Below are 26,588 nucleotides of genomic sequence, written 5' to 3'. Positions count from 1 at the left end.
CTGTAGGCAGTCAGGATGTAACTGAAGGATATAGAGTCACTAGGGGACACACCTTTTGTATTTAGTCCCTGGGGAGCAGAGCTCTTTATGCTTCCTGTTGCCATGTTTTGAATTGCTTTCCTCTGCTATGCTTTTCCACCATTATGTTCTACCTCACCTTGGACCTAAAGCTTTGGAGTTGGCCATCTATGGACTGAGACCTCTAAAACTGTGAGCCAAAATAAAATTTTCCTCCTCTAATAGTTCTTTTGGTCACAGCAACAAAAATGCTGACTAAAGCAGAAATTGGTACCAGAAGTGGAGTTGTTGCTATGATTAACCTGACCATGTAGTTCAGAAGTCTTAAGAGTTGGTTTGTTGGGGAGGAATTTTTAAAAGTTTACAGATGCAAGCTGAAGAAAATTACGTGTTGGGAGCATAGATTAATGAGCAATTCTGGTGGGAGCTTGAAAGATCAGAATGCCAATAGACTATGGACAGTTAAGACTGGGCTCATGAGGTTTCAGAGGAAAAGCTGGACTCTATTGGAAATCTGACTAGAGGCCATTCATGTTATATTCTTACAAAGAACTTGTCTACATTTTGCCCATATCCTGACACTTTTTTTTAGGCTAAATTTAAAGGTGATGGACTAATTAATCTGAAAGGAAATTTCAAGGTAACACAACATTCAGATGGTGGTATCGATATTGCCAGGGGCTGTTAGTCAAGTTTACTGTGATAATCAGGAGCAGAAATCAGAACATAAAGACTCAACAAATTTAACAATTTGGCTAGAGAGGTGGGGGTAAAACTGAGGCTAAGAAAGTCGTGGTTGTTAAAGACATTACAGCCACTAAAGAGATGCTAAATACTTTATGCAGAGACAAGAAGAAGATGGCATGAGGGAATCTCAAGAATTGGTAAGACCAAACCCATCTCAGGATTAAGGGTGTAAAACATAAAAATTCCTTTGCAAAGAGACTATGGGAGCATCCTGCTTGCACACAAGGTCCTAGGAAGTTGTTTCAGTGTGCTCAGCACCCAGGCACTCAGAAGCTGCTACAGTTGTAGTGCCAGGAAGCATGTTTACTCCTCAAGATGGTGGCAGACCTTAGTAGCAACCATGTCGTACTGGTTTTTCAGGAGTACAGGATGCTGGAGTTAGAGGGTCATGGAGGCTTCCACCAAGATTTCAAAGGTATATCTGAGAGGTGACACAATGTGCTGCAGGTTTGGAGATCCTGCAGGCTGCCTTGAGAGGGTGATATTTGAAGAAGTCAGAAGGAAGTCAAAACTGCAGTGGAGATTCTCAAGATTAACAGATGCCAGATGCCAGGAATCAAGTAGAAATAAGCCAAACAGAGGCCATATGGGCTGCAACTATCAAGGCCAGGCCATATGGGCTACAACTATCAAAGCCATAAGAGTAGAACTATACCAGCCCTTTGAAGAGAACATAATGATGCCATGTGCTCTAGATACTAGATATGGAGCTACAGAACTTGTTTATTCAACTAGATTTAAGTTTTGCTTTGGTCTCATCCCTTCTTTTTATGCTCCTATTTCTCCCTTTTGGAATGAAAATATTTACTCTGTGCCATTATATGTTGGATATACGTACGTGGGTTTTGATTTTTATAGCTGAGAGTCTGCCTTGAGTCTCAGAGGAGACTTTAGACTTAGACTTTGGGTAAAGCTGAACTGTTAAGACTATGGTTAATCTTGAATATGGACTAAATGTTCTGCCTTGTAAGAAATTCATGAGTTGGGGAGGCAGGGGCAGAATGCTATGGTTTAGATATGGCATCCTCCAAAAGTTCATGTGTGAGATAATGCAAGAACATTCAGAGGTGATATGATTAGAATATAAAAGTTTCAAATCAGTCAGTGTATTAATCCACAGCTAAGGATTAACTGAGTGGTAACTGTAGGCAGGTAGTGTGTAGATGAAGGAAGTAGATTATTGGGAGTTTTATATATTGCCCTGGAGAGGAGTTCTGTCTGTTTCCTGAACTGCTTTCCTCTGCCATTTTCTCCTCTTGTGCCCAGAGCGATGGAGCTGGCCATCTATAGACTGAGACCTCTAAAACTGGAGTCAAAAATAAACATTTCCTCCTCTAAATATTCTCAGGACTTTTGGTCACAGTGACAATATGTATATTAACATAGGTACACACAGACTCAGTGAATATCATCAAATGTATTCCTTTATAATATATAAATTATAATGCTATAAGTTCTTTTCAAATTATATTTATGTGTGATAACTTTATCTTCTTATCATGGGTAAGATGTTTGTTGTAGCTCTAGTCATTTTGTGTACACATTATGAAAAAAATGAAAAAACTAGAATATTTTACTGTTCAGGACCAAGTCATAAGGCCACCCAAAACTGAAAGAAGTCTAGAAAAACAATAATAACAATAATTGAACTTCAGCTGGAATAGACATTGAATGACCAAGTCTATGGAATTTTCCATAGTCCACTTCATTGCAAAGTCCACATTTGTGTCAATTGCCAATGTTTTGTATCAGTCCCTAACTGATACGATATCTAAACAACCTTCTTATACAAACTTCAAATGGAGTGCACTCATCCTGTTGCCAAGGAAGATGTTGCTAACATTACATCTGTTACTATATTCATTTACAAGTCATGCACAATTTTAGGTATGACTTTCTTATCTGTAAACTCAACTAAAAGAGAAATTATCTGCCTACAATATGCCTGAAGAAAATGTTACAGAAGTCATAGAATACTCATAGCAAAAAAGAAGCCATAAGAAAAAGAAAAAACAAAAAAACTCCTCTAGGAAAAATGGAAAATGAGAAAGTGATTCTGACCCACAGAGAACATCTAATGCTGCTACACAGATACAGTGAAGACTCCCTGTTTTAGATGTGTATTCTTGGGTTGACAAATAATTCCCAGTCTTTATCTTCCATGTACTCATATGAAGTAGAAATTGGGTGAAATTCCTGACGATTGCCTTGGTCTAGTAGCTCATAAGGAGCCAGTGGGTCCAAGTTCAATTGTTATGATTGCCTGAAGGCTATCTAGCAGGTCAGGTTGAGATTTCGTTGGTACTATGTATCCACAAGAATACAGTGGGCTTCTGATTTTTTTGCTTCTGGTCAGTTCCATGAGCAAGTAACAACAACCCAGGATCTAAATTAGATATAGTTTTCAAGTCTGAAATGTGTAATCTTAGAGGATGATTTCAAAGTCCTGCTACTTGGTTGTTTTGGCAGCCAGTACTTACATCCATCTAAAACAACAGATTTGGTGGGAAAATAAAAATTTACTCATCTGCCAATTTTTTCTAGCTTGGATCTTATACTTTAATATAGTTAAGGTTGACTGGTTTATAATCTAATTCTGTTTCTATTATCTATCTATTTATTTGTCTACCTACCTACTTATTCATTCAAATTAGATATACATGACAGTAGAATGCATTTTGACACATCATACATAAAGACAGTATAACTTCTCATTCTTTTGGTTGTACACAAAGTAAAATCCCAGTGGATGTGTAATGATATATGCACATAGGGTAATAATATCTAATTCATGCTACTATCATTCCTACCCTCACACTCCCTCCCCTCCTTTCACTCCCCTCTGGTAGTCCAAAGTACCTCTATTTTTCCCTAGCACTTGTCCCTATTGTGAATTAGCATCTGCATATCAGAGAAAACATTCAGCCTTTGGATTTGGGGGATTGGTTTATTTAGCTTATTTGCATGATATTCTCCAGCTCCATCCATTTACCTACAAATGCCATAATTCCATTCTTCTTTAAGGCTGAGTAATATTCCATCATATACATGTACCACATTTTCTTTATCCATTTATCTGTTGAAGGGCATCTAGGTTGGTTCCATAGTTTGGCTATTGTGAATTGAGCTGCTATAAACATTGATGGGGCCGCTTCACTGTACTATGCTGATTTTAAGTCCTTTGGGTATAAACCTAGGAGTGGGATAACTAGAACAAAATTTTCTGAGCAATCTTCATCCTGCTTTCCATAGTGGTTGCACCAATTTGTAGTCCCACTAGCAATGTACAAGTGTATTGTTTTCCCCACACTCTTGCCAACATTTATTGTTGCTTGTATTCTTGATAATTGCCATTCTAACTGGAGTGAGATGAAATATTGAGTAGTTTTCACTTGTATATCTCTAATTATTGGAGATGTTGAAAATTTTTTCATATATTTGTTAATTAATTGTGTTTCTTCTTCTGTGGAGTGTCTTTTTAGTTCCTTAGCCCATTTATTGATTGGGTTATCTGGTTTTGTTGTTGAGTTTTTTGAGTTCTTGCTGATTCTCACCATGTCTTGTTTTCCTAAGTCTCTAGTACTTCCCTTATACAGAATTCTGCATTTACAAATTAATTGTGAGAATAACTTTAGTCCTAAAATTATGTCATCTTCCCTGCAATAAGCTTTTCATATGTTTTCATATGTTTCTGCCAGGTTTTTGGGTCACCATTTGCCTAAGACTTCCTAAATTCAAGTTCAAGCACAGGAATTTAAGCTTCCTGTACTACCCAGAAAATTGGCAGTTTGATTGCAAATCCCACATTAAGTTAGTTTTCTTCCCTTATTTTTTCACTCTAAGATTATTGCTGAAAGAACAAGGGGAGGGGGGTTTATCAGAGTTCTTACCTTTGGTTGCCTTAACTTAAACTTTTTTTCCTTGTTCCTGTAAGGCTACCCAAAGCATAGACCTTTATTCAATTAGTCAGATATTCTTTTAGATAAAGCAGATGCCCTCAGGGCAAAAGCAGATTTAAGTATAAACTTATATCTGAGTTCTCATCATCTCCTAATGATTTGCTTTTGTAAATTAGTTACCATGTTTATCACTATTTATGGCTTAAATGTCATCAAGAAGGTGGATCTGGATTCCCTAGCCATGATTAGCTAAGATGACATCACATACTCGTGACAGTCTATCTCCAGCTAAGACCCTACACTTCATAGCAATGGTTTATGACAACAGTTTTTGGAGTACATAGCAATTGGGTCTTTCAGTAGTACAGGGAGCTAAAATACAGGGATCTCATGAAACAAACACACATAAAACAATTGAGACCCTCCCTTAGCAAAGTAGTTATTATGCTCCATCTCTGCAGATTGACAACCTTTAATCCAATATCATCAATTTCTCACAGTAACTTATTGAAAGAGTCAAGAAAAAGCACACACCCATATTCTGAAAAGTACTTTTTATTTCAATTAATATCAAAATCTTAATTGGTAATGATATGTATCACATGGTAGAGTAGATGGAATTTGAAAAATAGATTTTGTAATATATGCTACATACATCATATACTAATGGTTTCTAATCTGACACCAGACTATCACCAATAGCCAAATTCCCATTTTAAGTTCTTTTCCTTTCAATACCCTAGTTATGTCTCATTAGCCATGACAAAGTCATATGACTATTGCTAACTGCAAGAGAGTCTACAAAAGTGAGCTTTTTGTTTCCTAGCTTCATAAGCAGAAAAGGCATTTTATAAAGAGGTTGTGGTCTTAAGTGACCACTGTTATTTCCAGTACATGCCACAATTGAAATGTGACCAAAAGAACTTTTAATAATGCAAAGTATAAAGAGGCAGTGTGTTTTTAAAACAAGAAACAAATGGATGTGCTCTAACTTCTAGAACCACCACTACTTTAGTGCATAATCTTATCTTTTAATTAAATCTTGAGTTTTAAGGTTTGAGATATACAGAATACATATGCCCAAAGGTATTTGTGTGGACAGATTCAATATATATAAAACGTCGTGCACAAAATAGGTAAATAAGTACTAAGTAAATGTGATGTGATGTGATGTGATGTGTGTGTGTGTGTGTGTGTGTGTGTGTGTGTGTGAGAGAGAGAGAGAGAGAGAGAGAGAGAGAGAGAGAGAGAGAGAGAGAGAGAGAGATTGCCCCATATTTTCTTATTAGGGCACTATTTGCAATATCTAAATTTGCCCATCAAAATGTTTGGCTTATAATTGATCATGGCATTTCTGATTACAACAAGTCAAACTGCTTTTTCTCTAATTTTTATTTGCCAAGAATACACAGGCATGCTCTACCAATAGCTAGAAAATTTTCATGAATCTGTAATTTAAGTATTTCTTGTTTTGTGGTTGCACCATTTTAGTAGTTACTCAGTTGTAATATTTGTCTACCCTGTGCCTACATCTAAAGAGAAATTTATTGTCAGGCATGTATTCAATGCCATTAGAGTAGATCCATTCCAGATTCTTACGTGTGCTTTTAAATTTTCCACTTAATAGCAATGTGACTTGAAATGAAGTTAGTAAAAGTTCTGAAGAATCCATGTGACTGTAAAAGGAGGGCAAATACAAACTCACTCCTGTAGATTTTTACTCTAGGTTGTTGTTTTGATTTTTAATGGATGCACATGTTACCAGTCTAACAGGGCATGCTGGTTTCCTTCCTATTTCTATTTCTTAGTTAATTAAAGCTCAATTGGAAATGAGCTGCCTAGATAGCTCAAGTACTAAAAAGACTCCAACTCCTCAGAACTAGAAATCTTTAGTATTATATTCCCCTGATGCAAAAGTGATCTCAGTTTTCTTCAGGTTTGTCATTAGCCTATTGCATTCATTGACTCTGTATGATTTTCTGCCAGAGAAAGATTACTTACAGACTACAATGGTAAGCATATTGACGCTCCTAGATAACCACTGTAAACATGAGCAATTATGTTCAAATCTTCTGAACTGAGTTTCCTAGAAACTAGACACATTCATAAACATCAGTTTTATAGGGTTTTTTGCTTTATCCTTGAAAACATATGCAAATTAACAGATTATAAAGAGCATTTAACACAAATATTGATATAAATATTTTGAAACAGCAAGCTGGTAGCTTGCTCTTGGTTCTGTGACTATTGTTACTGGGAACAAACACTGACAGAAATAAAATACAGAGAAATAAATACAAAGAAACTGAATTTAAAAATCTAAGACAATTTCTCATACTACAACTATTTAAGTTATTCACATAAAAACAGAAGCAATAGGCATAGAACACAAAGTCAATTTTCATATGCCAAGCTAAGCATATGGATGTATGGATTTCAGAATAATCAAGGAAACCAAACATACAGCTCAGTTCATGCCAATATGAGAGAGCTGCCTAGGGATCTTGAAAGCACTGGAGGTTCTCATAAATGTGATATTTCATCAGTACTACACACACTATGGAAAAGCTGATAATGCATTTTAATAGACTTTGCCTATTAGCATTTTGGCAAGCATGCCAATGAATTCAAGAACTCTTTAAAATTATATTAAAATTGGAATAATGTTCATATTAATGATGTATCCATTAGTCATTCTCCTAAACTTTGAGAGAGAAATTCTGTGATTTGTGAAAGTATTGTCACCTCTGAGATAACCTTTCCTATCTGTGAGAATGCAAAACATCCTTTATGCTTAGAAGTAAATAAGATATTTCTGTAACAGCTTTTGATATAGTAAAGATTTTTCAAAGTTACTTATAATATTGTATGTATATGAAATCTTTGCTGTGGTGGTGTTAGTAGTACTAGGGATTGAATCTAACAGTGTTCTATCACTGAACTAAATCCCCAGCCCTTTTAAAATTTTTATTTTGAGACAGGGTCTCTCAAAATTTCCCAGGTTGGCCTCAAACTTGTTATCCTCTTGCCTTAGCCTCCCTACCGAGTAGCTATGATTACAGACATGTGCCATCACTCCTAGTGTGTATGTAAAATATTGATTTCTATGAATTACCATATCCATTTTGATCATGGTATATGATAATTTTATACCATACAATTTACTACAAATCTCATATGCATTGATCAGGATCATTTAAATCTTTCTTATACTTCATGGAATTCAAAGTGCTTTAAGTTTCAGAGTAATAAATATACTGATACTTTTTATCTTTCAAATATATTTATTGCCATATTCTACCTCAGATTTAAGGAATATTGGAAGTTTTCTATATTCTAACTGAATGCAGAAGTCCTTTCTTCACAAATCTTGATGCTTTGGATAAGCCCTTTTGTTATGTTATTTTATACATTTGTAAATCAGCCTATTATTGAATGACTCTAATTAGGGTAAAAAATTTTTATGTTGAACACAAATCTATCATTTTGTCCTAATTGTTTTCCCTTTTCAGAAATGATGACTTTTTAACATTTTATTTTATTTTATTTTATTGGTACTAGTGATTGAATCCAGGAGTACTTAACCACTGAGCCACAGCCCAGCCCTTTACATTTTGAAACAGGGTCTTGCTTAGTTGCCTAGGGCCTCACTAGATTTTTGAGGCTGGCTTTGAACTTGCAATCCTCCTGCCTCAGCCTCCTGAGTAGATGGGATTATAGATGTGTGCCTCCGTGCCCACCAGGAATGATTCTCAAAAAAAAAAAAAATGAAAACATATCACATCTGTATTTCCCAATTTTGGCCAAGTCTTCATGATTTCCAAATCCTGTAAAGTGCTGGTTATTTTGGGTGTGGAGGGGAAAGCAGATTTTTTTTCATCAATGTTAATCATAAATAGTAGCATCCAAAATTTAACACTATGCACCAAATATACTGTAGCTAAGGAGGTTTTATTTTTAATGATATTTCTGTCATTTAATTCATTTTCTATATATGAAAGAATGAAATGTACTGGAAAGAGCACTATTCTTCATACCATAAACTCTAGAATCGCATCTCAGTTCTGTTACAGTTAAGCAATTTAACCTTGATCTACTCTAGACAGCGGGTATACACAGCAAGATGAAAAGTGTGTTCTCTGAAGAAGCTGAAGAAAAAGGTTCAAGTTATATACTAGGATTATACAACCTGTGGGTGTGAAGCACCTGACTCTTTTCTCATTCTTTACTCAATTGTAGCTATAGCATATATTCCCTCAAGAGAGCATCAGAAGTTTCTATGGAAAAAAAATAGCCCTGAAAGAAAGATCTCAATATACTGGCATTTGAGCATCCTCCTATGAAAAGGCCCAGCTCTTTTTTTCAATATCTTTAAAAGCAAAGACTACTAGTTAATAAAATCTATTTAAATATATGTACATTCAAGTCATCTTTTCAATTTCTCATGCTTATGTATAAATAGCCAAATATACCAGTTGTGTGACATAAAAGGGAAGGTGAAAACAACCTACTTGAAAACAAAATTCTAACTTTTTTCCAGTGCATGTTTTGGTACCTTTGTCAAGGATCAAATGACTATATCCATGTGGATCTGTCTGTGTTTTCTATTCTATTTCATGGGTCTTCATTTATTTTTATGCAAATACCCTATGTTGTTTTTTTTAACTATAGCTCAGTAGTATAATTTGAGATAAGGTATTGTGAGGCCACCAACATCACTCATCTTACTCAGTATTGCTTTGTATGTTCAGGGTCTTTTATATTCTTCCATATGAATTTCAGGATTGTTTTTTTCTAGTTCTGTGAAGAATGTCATTGGTAATTTGATAAGGATCATATTAAAACTTCATATTATCACTTTTAGTAAAATAGCCATTGTGATAATACTCATTTGGTGTATTCAAGAGCATAGTAAGCCATTCCATATTTTAAGGTCTTCTACAATTTATTTCTTCAGTGTTCTATAATTTTAGTGTAGAGATCTTTTACTTCCTTGGATAAATTTATTCACAATTTTTTTGTTGCTATTGTTGTTTTGTTTCAAGGTTATTGTGAATAGAATTGGTTTCCTGTTTTCTTTGTCAGTGTATTCATTACTGGAATATAGAAAAACTATTGATTTTGTATATTGATGCTGTATTCTGCTACTCCACTGAGTTTATTTATCTGATCTAGAAGTCTGCTCTAGAAGTCTTCTGTGGAGTGTTTTGAATCTTCTATGTGTAGAATCAAGTCATCAGCAGAGATAATTTTACTTCTTTTCCTATTTGTATCCTTTTAATTTCCTTCTTTTGCCTGGCTAAAGTTCCTATTGAATAGGAGTGGTAAGATTGGGCAGCCTTGTCTTGTTCCTGATTTGAGAGGAGGTACTTTCAGTTTTTCTCCTTTCAGAATAATGTTGGCTTTGGGCTTGACATATATAGCTTCTATGATGTTGAGGTACTTTCTTTCTATCCCTACTTTCTCACATGTTTTTAACATGAATGGTGCTCGATTTAGTTGAAGGCTTTTTCTGTACCTATTGAGATGATCGAGTGATTTTGTTCTTGATTCTGTTTGTATTTGCATATGTTGAACTAACCTTACATCCATGGAGTGAAACCAACATGATTGTGGTGTATTATCCTCTTGATATGCTTTTGAATGCAGATTGCTGATATTTTATTAAGAATTTTTTAATCTATGTTCATCAGAGATATTGTGCTGTAGTTTTCTTGTTGTGGTGGTGTCTTGTTTGGTATCAGGCTTCATACAATGAATTTGGGAGTGCTCCCTCCCATTCTATTCATGGAATAATTTCTTTAAAAGTATGGCAGAACTGAGCTGAGAATCCATCTAGCTCCAGAATTTTCTTTGTTGGAAGGCTTTTTATTTTGTTTCAATCTTCTTGCTTAATATTGATGTTTAAATTTTCTTGGTTCAATTTGGTTAAGTCATGTGTGCCTAGAAATTTCTCAGTGTCTTCTAGATTTTCCACTGGTTAGAATGTTAGTTTTCAAAATAGTTCCTAATGATGCTCTAGATTTCAGTAAATGTGTGTGTTCATCTCCTTATTCATCTCTAATTTTATTGATTTGGGTCTTCTCTCTCTCTCTCTCTCTCTCTCTCTCTCTCTCTCTCTCTCTCTCTCTCTTCTCTAGTTTAGCTAAAAGTCTTACAATCTTGCTTATTTTTTCAAAGAAACAACTCTTCGTTGCATTGATCCTTTGTATTATTTTTTATCCTAAATTTTATTAATTTTGGCTCTAATCTTAATTATTTCCTGACTTGTACTGGTTTCAAAATTAATTTGTTCTTACTTTTCTAGGGCCTTAGGATAACATATTAGATTGTTTTATGGGATTATTTTTGAAATTTAAGTACTCAAAGCAATAAACTTTCATCTAAGAACTGCTTTCCTAGTGTCCCAGAGATTTTGATATGTTGTATATCTGTTCCCAAATTTGTTTTTTATTTTTTCCCTGATTTCTTCTCTGATCCTCTCCTTGTTCAAAAGTGGGTAGCAAAAACATACACTGGAGAAAAGATGGCATTTTTAACAAATAGTGCTAGGAAAATGGGATATATACATGTAGAAGAATGAAATTAGATCCTTATATCTCACCCTGTACAAAAATAAAATAAAAGTGGATCAAAGACCTATAAATTAGATCATAAATATTGCAATTGCCAGAAGAAAATACAGCATCGATATTCCATCACATTGACACAAGCACCAACTTCTTTAATAAGACTCCTAAAGCTCAAGAAATAAAAACAAGAATTAATAAGCAGGATAGAGTCAAATTAAAAAGCTTCTGCAAAGCAAAGGAAATGATAGCATGAAGAGAGGGCCTATAGCATGGTAGAAAATCTTCACTAGCTACTCCTCCCATAGGAGATTAATATCCAGAATATACATACAGAACTCAAAAAACTGAACACCAAAAAAGCACAAATAACCTAATCGATAAATGGCTAAGAAACTACAGAGATATTTCTCAAAAGAAGAAATGCAAATAGCTGAAAAATATATGAAAAAATGTTCAATATTCTTAGCAATCAGGGAAATTTAAGAAAAAAAGTATTATTTCATATCACCCCAGTTAAAATGGCAATCATCAAGAATACAAATAACAATAAGTGCTGGCAAGGATGTAGGGGAAAATATATACATTGTTGATGGGTCTGCAAATTAGTACAAGTACTTCAGAAAGCAGTATGGAGATTCCTCAAAGAACTAGAAATGGGCTGGGTGCATTGGTGTCCGCCTGTAATCCCAGTAGTTTGGGAGATTGAGGTAGGAGGATGGAAAGCTCAAAGCCAGACTCTGCAACTAAGAGAGGACTTAAGCAAGTTGGAGTGACCTTATCTCAAAAAATAAAATAAAATAAAATAAAATTTTAAAAGCTGGGTATGTGGCTCAGTGTTTAAGCACCCCTAGGATCAATCCCTGGTACCAAAAAAAAAAAAAAAAAAAAAAAACTAGGAATGGAACCACCTATGACCCATCTAACCCACTCCTTGATACTTCTCCAAAATAATGCAAATAAGCATACTCTAGTGATACATGCATAACAATGTTTACTGCAGCACAAATCACAATATCCAAGTTATGGAATCAACCTAGGTGTCCCTCAGTAGATGATTGGATAAATGTGGTATATATATATATATATATATATATATATAAAATGAAGTTTTACCTAGTCATAAAGAATAATGAAATTATAAAATTTGCTAGTAAGTAGATGGAACTGAAGAACATCATGCTGAAATAAGTCATATTCAGAAAGTCAAGGATCCAATGTTTTATAGGCAGACGCTAGAGAGAAAAAATAAGGACTTAAAAAAGGAGGAAGATCTCATGAAAATAGAAAAGAGATCAGTGCAAGGAGCAAGAATGGTAAAGGAAAGGAACAGCAGAATAAAATTAACTAAACTCATGTGCATATATGAATATATCACAATGAACTCCATTTTCATGCATACCTATATTGTACCAATTTTTTAAATCAACAAAAAAATTAAAGTTAAATAAAAACAAATCTTAGAAGAAATTGATACCATAGGGACTGGAATAAAATTTAACCTACGAACTCGAAATATTTATCTATTCTGATTATATTCCACTTGCCATATTCCCACTATACTGGGGGCTTTTCTTTTCCATTTCTCTCTCTTTTAGTGCCAACACCTTTTGCAATAGCTGTGTCCCAGTAGAGCTCATGACCAGGGGTTGGGAGTGAATTACTTCTTAGTTCTCACTGTACTTCATTAATGCTATTTCTTCCCCTTAACTATTCAACTCTGACAGTATTGATAACTTCTTATTGTTGCTTATCTCTCAATGCTGAAACATGATTTGCTAAGTCCTTAACCATGTCTACATCCCTGTAAGTCATCCTTTCATATAAGTCTACTTGAGTTACCTTAGGTGAATTATGCTTTATGCAAACAAATGTATTAATCCATTTTCTTACAGAAATGTGAGAAAATAACATGCTATTTCAAAACATTCCAAATATTAGAAATGCTTCATGTTTTATTCAGATTTTCACTACTGTGACTAAAGAATCTGACCAGGACAACTGTAGAGGGAGAAAAGTTTATTTGAGGCTCACGACTTGAGAATTCTCAATCCATAAAAGTCTGCCTCCATTCCTCAGGAATTGAGGTAAGGCTAAATATCATGGTGGTAGAGTGTGGCAGACGTAAGCAGCTCATATCATGGTAATCCAGAAGCAGAGAGAGAGACTCTACTTTCCAGATACAAATATATACACCAAAGCCACAATCTAATTCCCACCTCCTCCAGACAAAACCTACCACTTTAGTTACCACTCAGTTAATCCCTATCAGGGGATTAATTCACTGATTGGGTTAAGACTCTTATAACCCAATCATTTCTCCTCTGAGCCTTCTTACATTGTTTTACACGTGAGCTTTGAGGGATCACCTCATATCCAAGCCATAATGCTCTTGGATCAACCAATATGTTCATACTAATGTCACACCTCCCTTGGGTCACTTCAAGCCAGTGAATGATGAGATACTAAGGCGGGACCATTCTGCCAAACTAGTGGACTCTACAATAGGGTGACTTTGGCTTTATGGCTTTAAGGCAATCAATCCATCAGCCTGACTGTAGCTTACTTCGAAATCTACTGCTATTCCAGTCAGTCCCTTCCCAATCTTCTTTCCTTCCCTCTTTATTGACATAGGTATCTTTTTTTTGTTTGTTTTGCATTGTAGAATTAAGGTTTTTCACCCACCTAATCCTGTTTCTAAATATTAGTTCTCTATTATCTCTTCCTTACTCTTGATAATAATAGCTGCTATTTGTTGAATGTCAAGTATATACTCAGTGTTTCATATACTGCATATTTCTTAAAGATTATGCATAGTAAAAACTACTGCTTCAATATACAGGTGAAAATTAGGCAACTAGTTTAATGTCATATAGATAGGAAGTGGCAGAACTGTGATTCTAACCCACATGTATCTGAATTCAAAGTAAATGTTTCTAATTTTTCAAGTCTTAAATTTGTCAGCATAAAGCTCTCAAGATGTACCCAAGAGAAATAAAACATGTCCACACAAAAACTTGTAAATGAGTGTCCATAATAGCCTTATTCATAATAGCTAAAACCAGAAATAGCTTAAATGTTCATCAAGTAAGTCTAAAGTACTTAGCACCTTCCTTCTGGAGGTCCAACATCCAACTAGAAAGAACCATATTAGAAATGGTTAAAAAAAATACATGGGTTATTTATACAGTGCAATATTTGGCAATAAAAAAGAATAGAGTATTTATTTGTGCCACAACATGGATAAGTCTAAAAAGAATCATGCTAAATAAAAAAATGAAGTCACAAAATACTATATCATATGATAGAATTTATATGAAATGTCTAGAATGGGAAAACCAATGGGAAAATCTATGGAGACAGAAAGTAGATTACTGTTTGCCTGAGTAGATTAAGGGGAGGGATGGTTGCTAAAGGATACAAAATTTCTGTTTAGGATAATGAAAATGTTTTCAGTTGATTATGGTGATGGTTGCATAACCAACTGTGAGTATACTAAAATCCAACCATAGTATATATATTTTAAATGGGTTCATTGTAAATTTTATCTCAATAAAGGTGTTACAAATGAAAACAAATATGTCCTTACAAAATCTTCCTTGATATATGAAAATATAGGTGACATGTAATATCCAAAAATATCTTTCTAGCCAAATCATATTATTCAAAATTAACATGGTAAGAAACTGATTTGTTTTGCTGAATGACAAATTTATTTTTAAAAGAGAGGTACTATTATGAGATACGAACAATGAGCAACTACGGTCATTCATTGAACTAGGGGAAATATATTATTTTTACTTTAAATATCTGTCAAAGATGGGGAAATAACAAAAGTCAGTGAGCTAATAATGTTTTATTAATGCTACCAATCTGTAACTCTGTAGTAATTTTTAATTTCATTGTTTAATTTTCTTATTCATAACCCGGGGCAGTTTTCACATATCAGGCTAGAGGTTACATAGGAACATGTCTACCAAATGCAAACTCAGCCTTAAATTAATCAGTCCCATTTATCTTTGTAATCGTTCCACTCTTGGTTAAGAAAATACATTCTTGCATACGTATTACATAATTTTTTTCATATTAACTATAGAATATATCAACTGTTTCTATTAACAAAAGAATGAACTAAAGTTAAACTTAGTGTTATTTGGTATCCTGCATAACACAAATGCAAACATATTCTGATATAAAATAATTTACTAAGTTTTTTCTACAAATGATTTAACCATGCCCACCAACAAAGAGCTGGTCTACTTCTTTCATATTGTCTTTGAAATCCAGACCTTAATTTTTTTAATGCTAATTCCTAGTTAGGATAAATCATAATCACTTTGAGATAATACTAAAGTTTAAAATATAATTATGAAAAGATACAACAAAATATATTGTCCTAGTAAACCTCTGAAACCAAGAACCAAAATAAATCTTACCAACTCCAAGTTATTTTCTAACTCTAAGTCAATTTTCATGCCAAGCAAAATGTTGAAAATTATGAGATGTGTTGAAATAATACATGCAAGTCACGAACTGTAGAAATCTGTCTCTAAAATGGCCTCAGTCATCCCCACTCTGGAATTCATTCTTTTGTTTAATTCCCTTCCTTTCAATGTGGGATGGACCTAGTTTCTAGACAATAGAGAAAAAGTGATGGGATGTCTCTTTTGATATTAGGTTGTGAAAAAAAATGTGACTTCCATCTTGAATGCTATCCCACGTTCTTTGGCTTACTTGCTCAGAAGAAGCCAATATCTATACTTTAGGCTAACAGCCAGGAGAATTACAGTCCCTGTAAATAAGGTTAGAAATGCATTTTCCTCTCCATTGAGCCTTCACATGAAACAGCAAACCTAGTTGATGGTATGACTGCCATCTCATGAGAGACCTTGAACCTAGGTGCACAGCAAAGCTCCTCCCAATTTCCTAACTGAGAAAACAACTGTTTATTGTTTTAGACTTCATTGGATATTATGTATCACACAACAAAAGGTAGCAAAACTGAGTCTTATCCCTGTGATTTGAATTGAAAATAAAGTGATGTAAAAATATAATCTAAATATGTGTGATACTTTTCCAGCAAAAATGAATAGATGATTTTAAAGTTTGCTATATAAATGTAACTATCATTACAAATAAAGTTGAACATATATGTCAAAAATATAATCATGTCATCTCTCTCTTTAAAAGGGGAATTCTTTCCAAATGCTCTTAAAATAGTAGTTAGATAATTTAATATGGCCTAAATGCCCAGTATGGAGAACCCCAGTTACATTGTCTGGATATGTCCCTAGTCAATCTTTCCATCATGTTTCATGCAGCAATCCCAGTGAAATTTGACATGTTAATAATGTCTTTTTCCTACACAACTTTCAGGGCTCAGCTTTTGTGCTTCTGAAAAATGCCTCTAAGCCTGCACTTCCACTCCTACCCTAACCCACAGTAGTCATTTTTTTCTCAATTGTTCCTCTTTTCCCTGGCACCCTTTATATCTTGTCCCCGAACCATTCCTTGCTTTTTCTCCTTGCTTCTGGACTGCCAGGAGTTGAGCAGTTTCCTCTGATAATTGTTCCTGCCACCACCAAATTTTGCCTTATCTCAGGCCCAAAGCAATGGAGCCAACCTTGGATTAAAACCTCTGAAACCAAGAGCCAAAATAAATCCTTCCAACTCTAAGTTAGTTTCTTAGGTATTTTTTCACAATGACAGAAATCTGACTAACACAGAAAATAGATAAAAACATAAATACTCTCAAGAGGAATATTGTGCCATTTTTTCCCCCACAGGATTATAGATTAAAGTACACAATGATCTTGCAATTTTTTAACTATAAATACATAGGGAAAACACCATATGTGATACAGAAAAATGAACAATATTACATGATCACATTAGATACAGAATACAAATGTGTTATTATTCAAATTAAATTAAAATATAATTTAGAAAAGAGTAAAAGCCTGCAATTATTTTTAAAATGATCAGGCAAATTTTAAAAAATGACTAAGTAGTACTTTCAGAAATAAAAATTATAGTCACCAAAATTAACTCTATGAATGGGCTAAATAAAGGGAATTAGTGAGGCAGAAATAGATAAGAAGTCATAATCCAGAAAAGAATAAGAGTTACCCAGAAAAAGTATAAAAAGACAAATACATGAAACATTATTAAAAATTATATGAAAGATTTTGAGAATAGAATGAGAAGGTCATCAGAGCTCAAAAAGAAAACTAAAAATGGAAAAGAGTGGATACATAAAGAGATCATTGGTGAAAATGTTTGAAAACTGGTGAGTGCATAGATATTAGAGTAAAATACTATCTATTAAAAATTGATAGGCTAAATAGACATCAACAGCAAGACATATTGTAATAAAACTGCAGAACACAAACACAAATGCAGCCAAAAAGAAGGTAGATTAGCCATAAAAGAATACTTCATCCAACATAGAAAATAGTAAAACCACAAGTCTAAGAAAAATAATTGTTAAGCTATAAGCTTATAACATACCAGGTACTGTTTAAGCACTTCATAAATATTAATTCATTTATTTCATAATAAACTTAAGGAGTAGTTCTACTATTTTCCTCACTTTCTAGAGGAGGCAATTCTTAGGAAAAGGGAAATAGTATTTGCCCACAGTCACACAGGTACTAAGTGGCAGAGATCTGGGAGAACAGACAACAAAATTTTAATAGAGTCTATTTCTAAGTGATAGAATTATAGATGACTTTTTGTTTATTTTATGTCATCTGTATTTTCAGTTGTTATACAATGCTCATGTATTATTTGAGAAATGAATAGTTTCTAAAAGATGAATGCAAGATACTTAGGAAACAAATGTAAATAAAAAGACAAAATGTGAATAGTGATTCTTTGAAAAATAAGAATAAAATATATAAGTCTGATAATTTTGAGAAGAGACAAAAATTTAAATAATCAAATTTTAAAATATGAAATATAATAACAAAATATACATTTTAGTTACAATGTCTTAAATAATATAGGACATTTTTAATGGCAATAAACTAAATAATTATCTACAAATAAATAAAATAACAAATAACCCAATCAACAAATGGGCCAAGGACCTGAACAGACACTTCTCAGAGGAGGACATACAATCAATCAACAAGTACATGAAAAAATGCTCACCATCTCTAGCAGTCAGAGAAATGTAAATCAAAACCACCCTAAGATACCATCTCACTCCAGTAAGATTGGCAGCCATTATGAAGTCAAACAACAACAAGTGCTGGCGAGGATGTGGGGAAAAGGGTACTCTTGTACATTGCTGGTGGGACTGCAAATTGGTGTGGCCAATATGGAAAGCAGTATGGAGATTCCCGGGAAAGCTGGGAATGGAACCACCATTTGACCCAGCTATCGCCCTTCTTGGACTATTCCCTGAGGACCTTAAAACAGCGTACTATAGGGATACTGCCACATCAATGATCATAGCAGCGCAATTCACAATAGCTAGACTGTGGAACCAACCTAGATGCCCTTCAATAGATGAATGGATAAAAAAAATGTGGCATTTATACACAATGGAGTATTATGCAGCACTAAAAAATGACCAAATCATGGAATTTGCAGGGAAATGGATGGCATTAGAGCAGATTATGCTAAGTGAAGCTAGCCAATCCTTAAAAAATAAATGCCAAATGTCTTCTTTGATTTAAGGAGAGCAACTAAGAACTGAGCAGGGAGGAAGAGCATGAGGAAAAGATTAACATAAAACAGAGGGGAGTGGTGGGAGGGAAAGGGACAGAGAAGGGAAATTGCATGGAAACGGAAGGAAACCCTCAACGTTATATAAAATCACATATAAGAGGTTGTGAGGGGAAAGAGGGGGGGGAAAAAGGGAGAGAACTGAACAACAACAGATTAGGTAGAGAGGGAAGATGGGAGGGGAGGGGAGGGGAGGGGGGATAGTAGGGGATAGGAAAGGCAGCAGAATACAACAGTCACTAATATGGTATTATGTAAAAATGTGAATGTGTAACTGATGTGATTCTGCAATTTGTATTTGGGGTAAAAATGGGAGTTCATAACTCACTTGAATCAAATGTATGAAAGATGATATGTCATGAGCTTTGTAATGTTTTGAACAACCAATAAAATAAATAAATAAATAAAATGATTACTAACAGTTATAAAAACTTGAATGGAGGTTTGGAAATATTAATGATATATCTTCTCTAAAAGGTTTTAGTTACACAAGAGTTTTATGATTCATTTCTTTTAAACTTCTAATGAAGAGTAAGACCCATGCCATGTAATTTACTCAGTTTATCTAATAAATATAGCAAAAACCTGGTGCCAAGACCTAATGATTACAATACAAGAAAATTTTAACCAATCATGATTCATAAAAGTGGATGTAAGTATCCTATATGAAATAGTATTATAATAAAGTAAGAAATCAAAAGAACAATTCAATAATGGCTCAGTTGGATATATTCATAGAACACATTGATGGCTTAACATTAGTGTATGTATTACCAATATATACTTTTCTGTTTGTAGTACTTAGGATCATACCTCTATACATATTGGTAAATGAAAAAAAATATTTCAATGAATAATAGAGAATCATTTGTTAAATTCAACTTCCACTCTTAGTCTTAAAAACTCCAAGAGATGGAAATTTTTTTTAAAACTGCTTTGCAATGTAATTAAAATATCACTAAAAACAAACTGTCAGCACATGCTAAATTCTCTAGTGACTAGAATTATTTCTACTAACCTCAGAATGAAAACAAGGATTAATGAAAATTCATTCCAAACAGAAGATGTAAGTAAGCCTTTCCAAAACCACATTACTAACTGTTCACCTCCTTGAGGACTTCTTCCATTCAGGGTTTCAATTAGAGTGAAGCAAATAAGGGCCCTGAGATGTAATTTTCTTAAGGAATAGCTTTATATTTTAAAAGTTAATATGTGAACTTTACCAACATGCTTACACTCGGGATTGTTGAAGTACAGAGTTGGCACTTGCAAGACTCGAACAGCGAGCACGTCCTTCAGTTGTATGTTTTATAATCCCCACTTGCTTCCTGTTAATCCTCAGTCCAGCTCATATTTCTTCTCTCTCATACTCTGCTAGGTTTTTTAATGAAAAAGCTTGAATTGGCCATTTGCAGATACTAACCAATCTCCAAAGCTTTAGATTTCTCAAGAAGAAATTAAACAGAAATCTCCTCTGGATCATGTTTTTGTTTGTTTATTTGGGTGTGTTGTTGTTGTTGTTGTTGTTGTTTTAGTTTTCCTACTTCTTTCATTGACTAAACCTGTATTGAAGCTATCAAAAACGTTTTACTGATATTTCTAAAGAAATCAATGTAATGAATTTTCTATGCTTAATTTATAAAGACCAGATTCTTTACAATACACAAAAGAAATTTAAAAGTTGAGAATTTAGTTTTCAGATATATCTTCACACACATCTTACTTTAGGATTTCAGACAAAACTTTTTTAAACATATTATTGCCAACTGTTTGTTATTTCTATTTCAAAGAACTTTAAGAAATAAATAATGCATTGTGGAAGCATTTTTTAAAGTACAAGCTACTATATAAATGCCAATTATTAATAATTATGATTTGTATTTAATGTAAATCTATTGTAGTTGTATAGTCACTTTATGTTATTAGAATAGAGTATATCACAAAAGGAAAAAAATCTCTATTTTTAAAGTACAGTAATATGAAAACTCAACACATATGGCTTTGGAACGGTTGACTGACTATTATTGCAATGTCTTTATTTTGCATTAATCTACAGAAAATAACCTATAGTCTATAGACAGGTACTAACTTCCTGGTGTTTAAAAAATAAACACTAACAGTAAGATAGACATTTTAATATGTTCCATCGTATTTTCTTCTTTGAGAGGTAAGTTCTTGCTATTGAACATGTTTATCATAATATATGAAGCTTAGCATATTTAACAATCTGTATATCACTGTACAGATAAAATGCACCTTCCTATGTAATAATTTTATAGAAACTGAACTATTTTGCATAGAACCAAGAAATTACATGTACAAATAATCTAATTTTGTCTCTACAAAATGTTAATGTATAATAAACAACTTTTAAGATAAATAGAATCATATATCTCACCAATAAATATCTGCCTGAAATATTACTGTTAAAGAAAGTATTTCTAAGTAAAGGAATGATTAATATCTATTGAATAATCTTTCCAAAATTTTCACTAGTAGATTAATGATTGTACTACTCACCTAATTGCATCATTGGTCTCTGAAACAGCTTTTAGGTAGTCTTTCAAATAATAATAATTAAAGCAGTATTTCCGAATCCTATAGCCTCGCCAGTGTCTCTGAATCTACAGGTATAAATAAAAGATAAAATATACCATTTAAAATTTTTATTGAAAACATTAAATTTTTTCAAACCAATGTAATTATTTCTAAAAGTTTATATTAAATAAAGCCTTAGACTTTTCCACTAATATAACAGTATATAAGTTGCAAACATAGGTGGTACTTGCAGAATTATAAATATTTGAAAGACAAAAATAATTGTTATTACAATTTATTTTAAAATAGTTATAATCATTTCACAAAATATTAACCTCTAAATTAGTTATTAAAAGATTTAAAAGTTGACCTACAAATTCCTACTATTTGTACAGATAAGGCAAATGGAATTTTTCCCCCAGAAAACAACTGGCTTCAAGACTGCATTTGGTCTCATTGAAATAAAAATTTTAATGAGTTTTTTTTTTAAATTCAGTGGTACTGAAATCTTTAAATAAAATTTTGTCTTATAACTTAATCATGACATTTTATTTCTTCTTTATCAGTAACCATATCAGTTAACATTCATTGAGTTCTTATGTGCCAGGCACTATTCTAGGGTTTTCTTATGCTCTTAGACTTTAGAACACTCCTTCAGATATGATGTACAGATGACAAAATGACTACCAAATAGTTTACATAATTTTCCTATAATTACACAGCTATTATGACAGATCCAGGAGTCAAATTAAGGCTTCAGAGAATCCATTTTCTTAGTCATTGTAAAACAGCATTGGGAAGGAAGCAAAATACAATTTCAATCAATTAAAAGTAAAAATTACCACCTTTTTAAATCTTTTCCTGCAATGCAAATTGCTTTATTTTTAGCAGAAAATATAATTAATGTGTGTTTTTTTAAGATGAGAAGTGAGTCAGAGGTATAAGATAATGTACTAGGGCTCCTAGATGTTTTATAAAACCCAGCAATCATGAGACTCAATCTCCTTAAGTCCTATATTTGATAACACAGCCTCTATTAGGGCAACTTAAAACAAAATTGATAATGTATAATATTATCAATCAGTGATTTTGACATGTTATAAATGATTCTCCTGCAGTATATGAAGTACTTCCAATTCAGCACAGTTTGCTAGTGAGACAATACCTGTGTTCTCTAAACATATTTTTTACTTTTAAATAGGAAGGGATAATAGACAGACAAGGCCTACTTTTTTTTTTATCCAAAAGACATGTAGCTTAACATATTAATAAGTGGAATGCTGAATTTACTTGAATTCTTATTCTTTGTTTTTAAAGACATTGTCTTTAAAAGGCAAAATTTTATAATCATTATAACATCTGATGTACTAAACACAGAAATTTTAAGGAAGTGTTTTAGTCAACCTCTCAGCGTGAGAAAGAATAAAATAACTGAAGATATACAAAATAACTGTGTGTACAATTGAAACAGAGACACCAATTCTAGAAAGTAAACTAAATAATATAGCAATGATATGTAACAAAGTTACACAATAAGAACTTTTCAAATTATCTTATTTTAAAGATCAACTCTATAACTAAAAATCAATTTTTCTAAAATCATATAATACTCAATATAGAAATTCTCCCTAACTTGACCAAAATCATAATATGGCTGACAAAGAAGAGGAATTGACCAGAAGCACTTTCTAATGGAAAAGAATAATTAACTGAAATATGCATATATATAAAGCATACATGCAAATAACTGAGTATTTTCCTGGCTCATTTCATTTAATCTTATAGCATCAATCTGAAGTGGAGATTACAATTAACCTGATTTTATACAAGGGGAAATTGATGCTTACAGAGGTTAAATAATTGCACAAGGTCACATAACTGTTTGGATGGCTTCAAGTATTTCAGGATGCTTTTATCAAATATGTGTTATACCATGATTATAAAAGAGAACACTTGTAAACATGTGTGCTGGTAGAAAATTCATTCTCAGCAATATTAGTGACTCAGGTTGCATAAGAAAAATATTGGGTTATCAAAACACTACTCAGGGAGAGACTGCCTATGACATAAAGATGTCACTGAATTATAAATAAAATAAGATGAAGTGTTCCAGAAAACATCAAAGATGCATGCTGGAGTATTGAGAGGAGTGATAATTGTGGTCTGTGATCAGGTAATACTAGAGTAGCAGGTATGTCCATTTTAGAGAAATGAGGTCTGTAATTGGCTGAAAATTTTGTGCTAAAATAAGAAGGATTTCCCACACTTAAGAGAAAAAAGCCAGTGGCACTGGCTTATTTCCTCTCCAAATCCAGCAGCAACTGAAATGTCCCAGCTACACCCAGAGAGGCTGCAGCTTTCTAATAACCTAATATCCTAGACATCTACTGAAAGGCAGTTAAAAAATCCTTTCCAAGACAAATCCATTCACAATTGGGTATGAAAGGGCATAATAAGTAAGTGATGGTTAAGGTAACAAATTAAAACTCATTCCCACTAAAGTACAATCAATCAATTTTTAAGTGGCTTTGTCCAAGATGAGTAAGTAAGAAGGGCTGGAAGAAACTGATCATCTGAGTGGGTGAAGAAGCTGCCATCAGTGAAATGAAGGATCTAAAATTTATTGAGCTCCTTCCAAATGGCAGGTATTATGCTAACTATTTAATTCTCACAATATCTTTGTGAATAGGGCATGATCTCCACATTAAAAATGAAGAAACTGAGGTTAAGTAATTTGTTCAAGGTCACATAACCAGTAAGAGTAAATGGCAGAGTCAAGATACAAACCCAGATCTGTCTCACTCTGAAGTCCATGCTTTTTTCACTAATATCTTACAAATACACTGTTTAAAGAGAAAACGAGTGTGCCTATTCTTTAGTTACATTTTTTTCATTATAGAAAGCCCAAGAAGACCAATATTTAATTGATTTTAAAATATACAACATAGATGAAATTGTACAATATACTATACTTCCTATTATAGGCACAATGACATCCTGAATTTTGCTAATTTTTCTATTGCTATTCCAGTGCTACAGAATAAGCTGACTATTTTTTAAAAGTACTGTCAAAAGGCAAGATTAATTTTATTAATTTTTTTCTTAATTTTGAGGTAAATGAGAAACAGTTTCTAAAAAATAATAATAATGAAATTGCCTGGTATTCATGTCCTTCAAAGTAATTAGCAACTTTCAGAAGTGATTGGATAAAACAATTATTGTCATTGATCAGCTCTGAATAGATAATTTTAAACAAAGTCATTGTGTGCTCAGCAGATTACAGCTTGTTAACGGGCAAGTTCTAAATGACCTCTTAAGCTAGTCAAATCAATGATGCATATTCCTCATTAAGAAACATCAAAATGTAAGTGGTCTTATAAATAATGTTTATTTTAAGCACTAAAACAAATGGAAAAACCTTAAGATATCAAAAGCCATCTGCTCATAGAACAGATTTTTCTCCTTTGGGTTTATTTTTATTCCCAAAAATTCATAATAATTGTAATGCCACTGAAAGGGAAAAAATGTATTCTTGCCCCAAATTAAAGACAGGAAACAAATTCATTGATAATAACCCACCTGTTATTAATGCTTCAAATGCATATGAGAGCATAGAAGTAGAATTCAGATATACTCAATAATTTTATTTTTTAGATGACTCAACCATTTCAGGCCACCATAAAATGAACACAGAAAAGTGGTTTTACTAAATTTTTACAGATAGGGAACTTAAAAATATAGTAAAAAAATAGTAATATAGCATGAGTTTTCATTCACAGTATTACTTCATTATCATATCAAAACTATGTACGTAAAAGTATATATATGTTGCATATGAAACATAGTTTCATATGTAGAATTACAAAAATCACAGTAAGATATTTCTAACAGAAAATTTTAGATTTATTCCATTTACCATTTCTTTTCTTTAATATTTTGTTTCTCTATATATCCTTTCTCTACAAACCTATATAAACATTTCACAATGATATTGGTATTTGAAGTAGCAGGAGGACAGAAGAAATATTATTTGACATGGTTATGGAAACATCATCAGGTAAAAGCTTAGGATTATCTAAATGACCCCTCTTTTTTCCCTTCCCTTAGGCTGACATTTTGAAGTATCTGTCTTTCTACGAATAAGACTATGAGTTTTTTTATTCTGAATTTATATAAGGTAATATACAGTTTTATATGAGATCTTCAGTATCTTTTTACTAAAAAAATCTACCTATATATTTCTAATAAATCCTGGAGGTCATTATTCTAAACATTCATGCTTATTTCATAGGAATATAAAGATAAAATAGGATTATACATAGTTTAAGAGGCTGAGATGGATATACATATCTGATTTATTTAGCCGCTTGTACTAAATCAATAAGTCAATAATTTTTTCTTATATTTTATATTTTATACACAAGAAGTAAAAAATAAAGTGGTAAGTCATTGCTCTCCAAATCAATTTCAGTAGATTTAATTTTTTGTTATATGGATTCATAATTACATGGGGAAATAAGTCACTAAAGTTATAGTATTTTGCAATTTCGTTAGTGTTCTTCTTGTTCATATCTTTTATTTTCCTTAAAGTGAACATTTCAATCTGAATTAAAATATCTTGGGGCACTAAAATCAAATCAAATCATTTAACATAAGTATAATAGTAAAAAACTAGTTGAAATTCAGATTCAGTAGAGTTTCTCTAAGTATTTGTAATGGATCACTAACATGTACAAGTACTATAGAGTAAAAGGAATTCCACAGAAAACCATCAATTTCATCCATTGCTCTTCAAAATTCTGTAAACTGTAGATTATTTCCATTTTTCATTTTTTGAAACTTAAAGGAAAAGTATAATGGAACATGTTTTATCAGGCAGATCTCTAAAATGCTGCAAACTAGCACTTCTTGAGATATATATTGCTGTATTGCTCCAGTGGTTCTAGTGTAGTCAGGCAAACAAGGACCCAGGAAGTATGAGATAAACCAATGAGGCTTTCCAAAGGCATTATGAGGAATAAATATTTCCCTGAGAATTGACCTTCTTAATTTCCAAAGATGTTGTCATATTATACATTCTGAT

General features: G+C 32.9%; 1 protein-coding gene across 1 annotated transcript in view; it reads right to left on the bottom strand.

Moving 5' to 3' along the window:
- Positions 1-26,588, bottom strand: part of Spata17 (spermatogenesis associated 17) — a 199,713-nt gene that overhangs the window by 127,626 nt on the left and 45,499 nt on the right. The window contains exon 5 of the mRNA XM_005334959.3: positions 21,488-21,591. Within this exon, the coding sequence (XP_005335016.2) occupies positions 21,488-21,591 (104 nt within the window). The remainder of the gene's footprint in view (positions 1-21,487; positions 21,592-26,588) is intronic.

Source organism: Ictidomys tridecemlineatus, chromosome 10, assembly GCF_052094955.1.
Source record: "Ictidomys tridecemlineatus isolate mIctTri1 chromosome 10, mIctTri1.hap1, whole genome shotgun sequence".
NCBI classification, from domain to species: domain Eukaryota; kingdom Metazoa; phylum Chordata; class Mammalia; order Rodentia; family Sciuridae; genus Ictidomys; species Ictidomys tridecemlineatus.
This window is presented reverse-complemented; position numbering and strand designations above follow the sequence as displayed.